Raw genomic sequence first — 11,712 nt, 5'->3', positions numbered from 1 at the left:
AAAATAATGCTTAAACAACAAAATTGGAGTTTTTATATACAGGTAGCTATGGAGTAGGTATATTACAGTAAACATATTATTATTAAACATATTTTTGTAAATTTTTATACAAATAAACATTTTATTTAACCCTGGCTTGAAGGCAAATCTTAGCTATCAGTTTTGGGTTAGGTTACCCTGGCCTGTCATCATGTCATTCGTCAGGCCAATGTCCACAGTGAAATGCTGACCATTTTTCTTTTATTAATCTAAATATAAAAACTACCATATGTTAATAGTCCATTAATTAAAGTCCACAGTTTATTTATTTTCAGGGCTTTCAAATAATAACATGTTAATTTTTGTAATTAAAGTTTTCTGTTTAACGCTTTAAAATTATTTAGCACAATCAATGCATCTTCCGTTTTTATCTGTCATCCTTTGGCTAGCATTACAGTATCCACCTTATTTTGCAACTCGGAAGTAAGCTATTTTCTGTGAATGTCCGAGACAGTGTGTTAATGATTATGACAATACATAAACATAATATGATTAAAAATATCAATTTGCAATATCAAGCTGCATAACGAGCTATCTGACATTCTTTTTAAGCTATGTTGCTAAGGTCATATTGAATTTTCTACTCTTTACAGTCACTGTATTGTCAGGGTTAATGAACAAAAGGATTAAGCTTTTAAAACTCTACACAACATGCATGCAACAGACATGATATTATAAAGTCTAGCGTAGGTTCTCAGATACTGTGATTTTTTTCTCACATCACTGAATGCACCATTAACTATTCACCGGAACAGTTTATGATGTTTTATATGGTATCATTATAATCCTTGACCATCAAAACATAGAGGTATACATCACCTTTTCTGTGTTATCATGTTTGATTCGGAAGATATGATACAAAATGCATAATTTGGTTATGGCGGAAAGTAAAATGGTCACCATGGCGACCAAGAGGTGTTTTTGTGATGGCTCCATTTCTGAAAATGTTCAGGGCCCCAAACTGTTCAAGTGTACCAAATTTCATGCTTTTATGAAAAAGTGAACATTTTGCCTCAAATTTTGCACATATCACCTGGACTAAAAATAATATTAATAAAATTATATTAACTTACAGCGATGGAGATAAGAGCTGTGCGTCACCTTAATCTAATAATATTCACTGTGAAGTTTGTTTTTTTACATGCAGAGTGGTGCTTTGGGTGACCCACATTCAAATATATATATATATATATATTTATGTAAGCAATAAGGTACGAGAGGGTGTGCTGTATCGTGAATAAGTCACGGCTAAATACGATACAATAAAATGGTCTCCACACAATACAAATATTAAAGCCAAAAATATGTATGTAACTTTCATGAAGTAACTTTCTTTTCGCCGGAAAAAATATTCTTTGATCGTGAACAGCAACAGAAGTTACATAATTATGACATTAAATGGCGGCAAAGACAAAGGTCTTTATGAATGTGTGTCAGTCAGTAGCGCAGACTTTTACATTAAAAAGACTGAATTGTTGTAAACATGGAACAAGATGCAACTACCAAATGCTTTGACTAGCGCTGTCAGTCATGGGAAAACCCCTTAACTGTTAAAAGGACAGGATAATACATCGGACATTTAAACAGATTTTTTATTATGAACATAGGATTGACCTGAAGGAAAATGCTAGATCTGAATACAGGTAATAAACTCGCTCACTCGATCTCTTTCTCACAATACTCTTCTACATAATACAGTAAGCTTCAATGAACAATATCAATTGAGAACAAACAGTTTACGTTGCTAAGAGTGGTTGCTAAGGGTGCTGTGTAGTGATACACAGAACCGTTGGGTGAAGCGGTCATAGCCGTGTTTTATCATGAATAAAACACAGCTATTGACCAATCAGAATCAAGGAGAGGAACTAACCATTTTATAAATATATATATATGATAGCGATATGGCTGTATATCAGCACGGCTGTGATTTGGCCGTAGGCACGAGGCCGCGGCCGCAGGTAATTACAGCGTGCTGATATACAACCATATCGCACGGCTACTTGTGTGATATTGCTCATCTATTGTACGAGTGTAAATAAATAAGAAACAACAATGGATTGTCTTTAAAAACCCTCTTTTGTGCAGAACTACTTCCTTCCACCAAAGGATTCAAATTTCAAGTTGACAGTTTAACAGTTGAGCCCAAGCCTCCGTTACTAATTCTAAAACGACACTTTAGAACTAGTAACGAAGGAACATTGAGTCGCTTCTTTGAAACTCTTTGTAATATGTGGAGTATAATGAGAGAGAGATCGCCTGAGCGAATGCATTACCTGCATCTAACTGATATTCTTCAGGTCAGTCTTATATTCATTATCACAAAATCAGTTTGAATGTCTGCTGAGGAAAACAATATCTTTGTCTTTGTCCTTTTAACATCAGGCTGTCATCACTCCCATGAGAGCGCTAGTCAATGCATTTGTCAGTTGCGTCTCGTAAGATGTTTAAAGTAAAAACAATGTCCTTGTTTCTTTGTTTCCATACGTTTCAATATAAAACTCTTTGTGACTGACTCACTCACTCATAAAGACAGTCTTTGCCGCCATCTCATGGTGTATTAATATAACTTTCAATGAAGTCGAAATCACTAACGGGCTCTTTCTCAATACTATAAATATGGCATGTTATTTATATAAAATATTATTTATTGAACAATAATATTTAAATTAACAACAATAGTCATTACAACAGTATAAGAAGGAAATAATATAGGAAATAAACACAAGCAAACAGTTCAGTCAAATGTACAAAAGCAGCGTTCTAGTTAGTGCAGGATTTAATTTCAATGTAAATATAAAGTTATTAAACTTAATATAGCCCTTAAGCCAAATCTATTAGCTCTGGAACAAGTAATAGATTAATAAGACCAAAGATTGCCCGTTTGGTATACCCAAAACAAATTTTAATCATGTTTAAACACTATTTACATAAGAGCAGCAAATTCCCAAATGACTGGCTGAGATGAAGCTGTTCTCTGCAGGTACATGAGCGCTGAACAGTCTCCGACAGCCTGGAGCTCGCATCTCCGAAAGCGTCTAAACAAATTTTCAAATAGGCAGTATGTTTACATATAAACCACATATCTGAGATCTAAACAACTATATTCGCGCCTAAAAATTCTTAAAACTACATTCCGTAACAAAATAACAGTAGTATCTATAAAAATATTGTGGGTTTGCTCGTCCGCCATGACACTCGCAGTGAGAATGCTGACAGCGGAGTGATTCAAAAGGTGAAACGGTTCCCGTGGTGATACTTGTACAATATTGCATGGCTGGAAAGACCTCTCAGCCAATCAGATTAGAGAACCAGAAAGAACGGTTGTATAAAATAGTATAATATAGGTTAATATAATAATTTCTGATAATCCCAGGTTGCTATGGTCATGCAGGTTTGTTTACACATTAAACTCATGGCCACAAGAAATAGATTTTGTTTCCTCAACATAGGAATTCGATGACACAACTTTACATGATATATGGATGTTGTTACCCTGACAAAATGATCTCATGAACGTGACATATTATCACGTTACCATGAATTAATCTCTCGTGGCCACGACAAAACCATGTGAACCGAGCATGTTCCCTCCTGGTCACCGTGAACCTTATTGTCAAGTGTACAAAAACATTTATGAGTACCACTGACTGAGTGTTCTTGAAAGCAGTTCACACAATTCTGACACTTGCAGGGTATTTATTAACATTAGATTGCATTACATTACATACATCACAACATTGTTAATGTATTCAATTAAACTAAACGTGAAAATGTAAAATGTAATTAATTTCTTATTCTTCCTTGATATGTTTCTGGATCCAGGAGAGGATGTCCTCATCGATATGAATGGAAAGAGTTCCATCTGGATTGATGGGAACAGCGACAGGGAGAGGAATAGCCATCCTTGACAGTGTCATCTAGAGCAGCAGGAACAAAAAGAATTATTTGTATTTTCTTAATTATGTCTCTTTGTGAGTCATAATTTAAAGGAAAAATATTTCACCTCTGGAATCCTAGCAATGACATTCAAGGATCTCTGAGTTGGCAAGGCTGCAGTCAGTTCAATCTCTTTCTCACTGTTCGTTGCTCTTTCAAGTCTAAAGCCTGCCTGGAGAGCCGCCATAGGGATGTGCTTAGACAGCCTAGTTGTGAAGGGATACACAGAGAAAAGCAGATTAAACAATTGCCATTTTTTACACTATTCATTTGTCATTCAGTGTTCCTGAACATTACTTTTTGGCGTAGGTGGTGACAATTACTGGCAGCCTCTCCCATTCCAGCTCTAGACGTGCAGCAGGGAATTCGCCCAGGACACCGGCTTCAGCTTTAGCAGTGACTGCATACTGTTGGCATTCTGGACCCCAAGCAACCTTGGCCTGAAAAAGGACAGTTGTGTTCAAAGGTTGGTATTGATGACAATTATTTCACTTGAGAAATTTATTTCGATAATTGTTCTAAAACCTTTTTTTTTTTTTTTTTTTTTTTAAATCACACAAGTCTTTTCGGTCTTACAGTGACTTTGTGCTTGCTCAGCAGGGCACCGTCAGCACAGATCTTCAGGTTGTCATTTTCAGCGATGGAGGAAATGACGAGCTGCACTCTTGCAGTTGGCTTGTCAAAGTAAGCTGCAAGTTGGTAGCCCAGCAGCTTGTGGTCAACTCTCACAGCACGGGCAATGACAGCAAAAACAGGTGGAATACCATTTCCAAGGAACTTAGCCTGAAAGCATAAACCATAATAGATTCAAGTTGATTTTAGTTCAAAATGTCACATTTGGGTTTTATGTTATGAACAAACAAATGACACTAATTGATTCACCTGTTTCTGGAGAGCCTCAAAGCTAGATGCTGCGCTTCCACTGCTTCGTGCCTTTGAAGCGCCATGGGCTGCCAAGTACTGCAAGCAAAATAACATCATATACATGATGAATATTTGATGATCTAAACAAACAATATTTTTAACAAAAATAATTTTGTATAGTTACCCGATCTTTGTGGAACTTCCTGAAAGGCTCCATGATGGTGGCAGTCTGAAAATCCATATAAAATGATTCAGCGAAAAATATATTTATGACACAAATATTGGCTTCCAAACCAACATGTTACATTCCATATCCTCACCTCAGTCATACGAGAGCTGGACATGGAGGAGCTTGAACTGCTGATGATTCGGCTGCTGCTGCTGCTTTCAGAAGAGATGTGCACATTTTTATCTTCAGTCTCCAGGATTTCCCTCAGTTTCAACAGGAAGGCCTTTCCTTCTGGAGTCTCCTCATCAATTAGGCTGATTTGCTTAAGGAGCCTCTCAGCAGCTCTAGGACCAACTTGGACTTCAAGCTCCAGTCTTTCAACTGCAGGACCTTCAGCTAAAGCCAAAATGACAAACAATAAATTATGATTTTATTTGGAAATACTTGAGTTTAATCAATGTAATCTTCTCTGTAAGAATACCTCTTGACACTGCAGCACGGGCTGAGTGCTGTCCAATTATGTAGAAGAGAGGAGCATTTCTGATAAAAGCAGCATTGTGAGAGTGCACCTCAATGCACCCCTTGATTTCAATGTATGGGACAGCTAGACAGAGAGTCTTGTGAAATGGAGCAGCAGCTCTCACAGGAGTCTCATCTGGTATCTCGGAAGACTGGAAAGAAAAATTAAGTATTATATCAAAAGATAAATAAAAAAAGACTTTCCATTTTGGAGCTTGAAGCAAATATTACCATGTTTCCAAATGTCCATGTCTGTATTCAAAGCTTACCGAAGCACCAGCATATGATGTCTGGAAGTTTTGCAGGGACAACTCAGGTACCAAGGGAACAGTCCTTTCAGAAGTGGGATCTTCAATGTTTCTGACCACAGCAAGGGTCTCAAAGCTGTTGGAACAAGAAAAGTAAAGGATACTTCCAAAAAAGTGCAGTCCCAAACAACATTTTTGCTACACAGGCACGACTAAGATTTCATTACCTCACAGCAGCAATGTGTTCAGGAAGCTCAACAGGCAGAGCCTCCACCTTGTAGTTGCCCTTGAGAATGTCTGCTCTTGCAGCCACTTTTCCAGGGGCAATTGTACGGATCTTTCCTCTCGCCATAACAGCAGCTTGGATCAAGGCAGTATTCACTCCCATCACAGCAAAGGTCTGGAGAGCAACACTGAAATAAGAATAAGGGAGATTGTTTGTAAAACTGTTGTTGTGTATTTCATATCCCATCTTCATGAATGTAGCTGCAAAACTGTACCTTGGTCTTGCTTCAGCTTGGAACTGAACATCAGTCTTCTTCAGCTGCTCAAGAGTCATAGTTTCAATCTCCTCAGGGAGAGGAGGTGTAATGGTGGCCTTAACTAGAAGGGTGAACAGAACAACATCAAACTTAGAAGTGACACCCTCATATCCAAGGAACAGATAAAAGGTTCTAAGAAAACAAAGGTACCATTGACACTTGCAGCAGCAACAGCAGCAGTGTAAAAACTGAGCTCCATGGGCACACCAACTGCTGTTGGCAAGATACGACGCACTTCAGCTGCAAGCAGGGGTTTGGCATACTGAAAGGCAATTCCTTCCTGCAAAGCTTTAAGGGCAGCCTTCAACAGTTCACGTGGTTTGGGTCCAGTGGCAATCTGGGAGTAGTGTTTATGAGAAACTTAATTCTAATTGTGAGAATTATTTGTGAGACAGACCTAAAAAAATACGGTAATGAGAGAGGAGACTTAAACTACAACACAGTACCGGTATTGCTTCTTCAATGACGGTCTTGTCAATGTTTAAATAAGCCACTTCTTGTCCAAGTAATTTGACGTAGGCTGAAGCCAGTGGTTGATTGGTTGGAAAGGCCTTCCAGTTTGCAAGCTTGAAGAGTTAAAACAGAGAAGTTATATATATTTAGCCTATGTTATGCTTATAATATGTAAAAGTACAAAATTATACAGTACACTGGACATGAAAACTTACTGCTCTCAGGGTACGCTTAACCTTTGTGACACGGTCAACACTTTCATCTGCAGCAGGAGATTGCAGAAGAGCCTCCTGGATTCCTTCAGTTCTCACACCAATCTGTTTGAGAGAATCAACTGAGTGAAGACTGAAAATATTTTAAAACCATGAATCAGATAAAAAAAAACCTCTTGGTTGGCCCACCTCAAGAACATCAGCAGCAGCTCCAGCCAGGTAAGCACGTGCTTTAGCTACAACAGCTCTGGGCAGGATGGTGGCGGCATCATTGATCATGTAGGCACTACCAGCAGCTCCAATCATAAGAGGAGCTGCACAGGGACAGAGGCAAAAATGCAATAATGCCATTTTCAGATTCTTTTGTTCAGATTTTTATGCATTTTAAGCAACACCCAAGACACAATTTTTTAGCTCTCTTATAAAAACTCACTATGATAGAAGTCCAGCTGAAGGGCTCTGCTGAAACGGAAGCTAAGCCTGTCCAGCTTGCGGCTCATGAGCTTGATGGCAACATTAGCTGCACCAGCACTGGAATGGATAACCATGATTACCTCTGGATTGTGCTTATTTGACGTAATAAATTAAAATATATGAGAAATATTTTGTTATTCTTACACAGCTGCCATATCAGGAGCAGTGATTCTGGTCAAGGACTTGATGTGGGAATAGGCAAAGCTTGCAACATGCATGTTGGTCTCAGTCTTCAAAGCACCAGCAAGACTGGAGACGAGAGCCACTGAGGGCTTTGCCTCAAACAACACAATACAAGCAACCATTCGCACTTCTGGGTGGAGAGCCCTGTCCAATACAAGCTGCAGGGCCACTGGCTGAACCTGAGGGAGGAAATAAGGTTTGCTTATTACTTGAAGAAAATGTGCATAAACTTTTCCTTTTTACATTATTTATTTATTTATTTATTTATTTATTTTTACATTCCCACAATGTCTGACACTTACCAGTTTGGGCTCTTTCTTGGCAATGTTCCTCAGGGCCAAGATGGCATCAACCTGGACTCTAAGAGGCAGAGAAGTAGCTGCAGTTCTCAGTCCAGGTAAGAGCTTCATGATGGGTTTAAGACTAGCAGGGTGACCAGCATTGCCCAGAACTTTCAGAGCCAAAGTGATTTCAGGAATGTCATTCTTGGAAATGGCCTCTGCAGCAATCTCATGGATGGGCTAATGAGTTTGTGGCACATACAGTTAGACAAATATTAAAATATAATAGTATGTCCATGACAGAAATGTATCGAGGGCTTGAGGTGTTTACCCTAAGGAGCTCGGCAGGGCAAGTGGGAACTGCAACGCAGTGTTTGGCAATCATGGAACCATATCCAAGCATGACGACTTCACGCAGAGCTGGGATTGTGGCGATTTTCTCGTGCATAGCTAAACTCTGTTCAGCAAATACAGAAATTATTCATTTGATTTAGGTAAGATTTGAAGTACAGCACTTTGAGTATAGTAAGATGAACCTACAGCTGTCAACTGGATGGTGTCCAAATCAGCAGTGACCATTTGCAGAGCAACCACAAGAGCCTGAATGAACTCGGGAGTGGTAAGTTCACCAGCCAGGAACTTCTCCTTGATGAATTTCACAATGACTGGTGTGCCAACAGCAGGAAGAGCATCCAGAAGCCAGCGCCTAACAGATTCATTGTTTAAAATATATTTGTTATAAGAAACTGCATTTGAACTACATTACTATTACCTTTTGCTCACAAATTGTACCTGTAAACTGGTTTGTCCTTGAACTGAGCCCAGATGGCCTCAATATTCTCCAAGGTGGCAGCACGCAAGAGCTGGACGAGTTGAACAAACTTAAGAGGAGCATCGTCATGGACCATGGCCACATTGTTTGCAACAAGGTGCTTTAAGACCTCGATAATCTAGAGAGAGTAAGGGCAACACTCAGATGATGTCTTCATGGACCAAAAGCTTTGACTTGGAGACTGTTAAAGATTTTATGTAATGTATTATACCTGGGCTGGTGCATCACTGATCTTTATGAGTTGAATGGGGGTCTGAAGAAGTTCAGTTGCAAACTCATACTGCAGAGATCCACGGGCCAAGTAATCAGCTTTGATTGGAACGACGGGGGTCTTCTCAATCTCAACAAAAGCCAAGGTTTGTCTAAAAAAAAAATGTATTTATTTGTAATAATGTTAGTTCATATTTTAAGAGAAATCTTACAGAGGATCACTCCTACTTTGCTTCCATCTGGGCAGCACCATGGATCTCATTGAAGGGTGAAAACTGATGCACTTCCTCAACTGTTGCTTCAGCGATCAGTACACCGGCTGCAGCTGGTTTCATGATGTAGTTGTAAGATGCAGTTTCAATCAGGCTCTTCACCCTCTGTTGAAAGAAAGATATATGACCACATTTTCATTATAATGATTGAGTCAATATTTCAGTTCTTCCCATTCTTTTTCATTACCTCTGTGCATTCAGCACACTTCTCAGTGTATGCCAAGCCAACATCCTTCATGATTCTCTCCTGGCAGTGGCTCAGATCCTTGGACTTGGTGACAATAATGTGGTTGGCCTTTGGATCCTCACTGATGACATAGTGGGTCCTGCACACTCCCTGAGCTCCAGCCTTGAAGGACAAGTCAAAAAATTAGATTGCAGAACTCAAAATACATTAAAAAAAAAAAAAAAAAAAAAAACCTAGGATCACTTTTTCACCTCTTGCAGCTCATAGATGTTCTGGGTCTTCTTGAGATTGAGCTGAAGGATGTTGAGGATTCCTCTGTGCAAGTTCAGTACTGTAGGGGAGACTCCTGCAGGGGCGAATACCTTTCCAACTACACCATTAGCATACTCAAACTTGATGGGAATCTGAAGCTGAGCAGCCAGAGCTGAGGTGAGCTTAGTGGCAGGAACAAATGGATCCTTGGGCCAAATGCCAGCATACTCGTGGAGTAAAGGATCCATGAGCTGTAAAGGAATATCTTCACTTAAAATGAGGGAATTGCGTGTTTTAACAGCCAATGCTTGCTAACACATGTTTAGTTTCCTCTGAGTGTTGAACACCTATAAAATTTACAGTTCTTAATGGTCATTACCTTCATCAGGAAGGTGGTTTCAGTCACGGCACTGAGGTGAACCTTGCTGCTGACTTTTATACCTGCTCTGGCCAGACCTTCTTGAGGAAGACCACCCAAGAGCATAGCCTCATACTTGTACACATAGGTCTTATCCAGGGCAAACTCTGGAACTGAGAAGGGTAGAGCATTTCTTTGGTTGGGTTTAAGCAAGAATGCAACAGTTGTAATTTACCAGTTTACAAATTACCAAATTACAATCTTGTTACTTACCAAGGTTGATCTGTTGACTTGCTGAAAGAAACAAATAAGAGAATTTGCTTTGAAAATTACTTCATTTTACTTGTTTTTAACAAGTTCTAAATGTACTTTTACTTTTAAGAGAAATCTTTCAAGAAAAGAGAAACAGGAACTTAAAACATAAAACTTACCCACAAGGGCTACAGTCAGGGCAAGCACAACAGCTCTCATGGCTGATGGTTTGTGAAGAGCTTCTCAGAGAAACAGATCTTTTATAGTAGTTTCTTGCTGACCAAGTATTTATTTGTAAATTAATTATTAACAGATATCTTTAGACATCAAAAAGCAAAAAGTACACAAGACAGGTTGGTGAACCTATTTGAACATCAATATCAATTAGAGGTTAGGTTACCCTGGCCTGTCATGTCATCCTCCAGAGCAATGACTAATGTCAATTTTGTATTTGTCTTCATTTGCAAGAAAGTTGATCAGGATAAGTAAAATTTAAATTATATATATATATATATATATATATATATATATATATATATACACACACACACACATACTGTATATATATATAATTGCTGGTTTTGTCTATACGTGGGTGTATATATATATTTAGACAAAGAAAAATTATCTCTACTAATTCTTGAGATTATTAAGATGTATATAATACTTTTAATATATAATATTAATAGTTGTTTATTATTTAAAATCTAAAACAAATTCTTTACTGACTTGACATGATAAGACTTAACAGCCTCTGTGTGACTGTTAAATTATGAAGGTAAAATATAGAACGGCCGAAAACATATGATTTAATAAATGCTGCAATTGCTGATATGTTTTTAATTACCTAATACATCATTACTGATTTTTGAATGCAGCTGTATTGTATATTTTTGAGATTGGCCTAAATGCCTATAAATGCCAAACTTTTATAGATTTGAGTCCCTCAACCTAATCAAGCCATCTGCAGTGATCACTCAAAGCAGAGTGGATTCATTTATTAGGATAGAAATCAGAAATTGCTTTGTTTTCGTAGGTTCATTCAAGGTAAAGGGATCCACTGTCTTGTGGGTTGTGCTGTGTAGTTCAGTTCTATTGGATAGCCCAGTCTCATTTGCACTAATGGCAGTATTTCATGGGGATACAGTTTGCTATGCTTTTTTGTAGCTTTTTGCTCTCAAAGTACACAATATAGACAGATTTGGCATAAGACTATCAGTTTTAAGTTAGGTCACCCTGGCATCAAATGTCATCAAAACTTGTTAAAGTCAATATTAGATTGAGGACCATGTCACAGTTTCACTTGAAATATTTTATAATTGTTCATTTTAAAATGTATTATTCTTAATACAAGTATTTTTAGTAGCTCAGGCTGATTGCTAGTGAAATGTTTAGGACTGTGCATGTTCAGCATTGTCATGATATGATT

At 38.2% G+C, this 11,712-nt stretch overlaps 1 protein-coding gene across 1 annotated transcript; it reads right to left on the bottom strand.

Annotated features, from left to right (window-relative positions):
- Positions 1-3,388: 3,388 nt before the first annotated feature.
- LOC127519966 (vitellogenin) lies at positions 3,389-10,703 on the bottom strand. Its single transcript, XM_051907636.1, has 28 exons — positions 10,463-10,703; positions 10,305-10,325; positions 10,053-10,204; positions 9,673-9,924; positions 9,422-9,583; positions 9,191-9,339; positions 8,964-9,114; positions 8,713-8,870; positions 8,461-8,626; positions 8,252-8,377; positions 7,942-8,160; positions 7,601-7,818; positions 7,416-7,513; positions 7,172-7,296; positions 6,986-7,087; positions 6,764-6,883; positions 6,468-6,654; positions 6,276-6,378; positions 6,003-6,188; positions 5,797-5,911; positions 5,490-5,679; positions 5,160-5,404; positions 5,024-5,068; positions 4,858-4,935; positions 4,552-4,758; positions 4,273-4,415; positions 4,043-4,181; positions 3,389-3,956 (listed from the first exon to the last, which is right to left on the bottom strand). The coding sequence occupies exons 1-28, from the start codon at positions 10,500-10,502 to the stop codon at positions 3,831-3,833; spliced, it is 4,023 nt and encodes a 1,340-aa protein (XP_051763596.1). The 5' UTR covers positions 10,503-10,703; the 3' UTR covers positions 3,389-3,830.
- Positions 10,704-11,712: the final 1,009 nt, after the last annotated feature.

This window comes from Ctenopharyngodon idella, chromosome 10 (genome assembly GCF_019924925.1).
Source record: "Ctenopharyngodon idella isolate HZGC_01 chromosome 10, HZGC01, whole genome shotgun sequence".
NCBI lineage: Eukaryota > Metazoa > Chordata > Actinopteri > Cypriniformes > Xenocyprididae > Ctenopharyngodon > Ctenopharyngodon idella.
The sequence above is the reverse complement of the archived record's forward strand: the minus strand, read 5'-3'. Positions and strand labels throughout refer to the sequence as shown.

Bases quoted from the DNA above. Each gene is read 5' to 3' on its own strand.
- LOC127519966 (XM_051907636.1), bottom strand. From the start codon at position 10,502: ATGAGAGCTGTTGTGCTTGCCCTGACTGTAGCCCTTGTGG. The intron at 5,912-6,002 runs GTAATGAAATCT...TTGTTCCAACAG, and splicing joins GAACACATTGCTGCTGTGAG to CTTTGAGACCCTTGCTGTGG. The intron at 3,957-4,042 runs GTGAAATATTTT...CTGCTGCTCTAG, and splicing joins TCATTGCTAGGATTCCAGAG to ATGACACTGTCAAGGATGGC.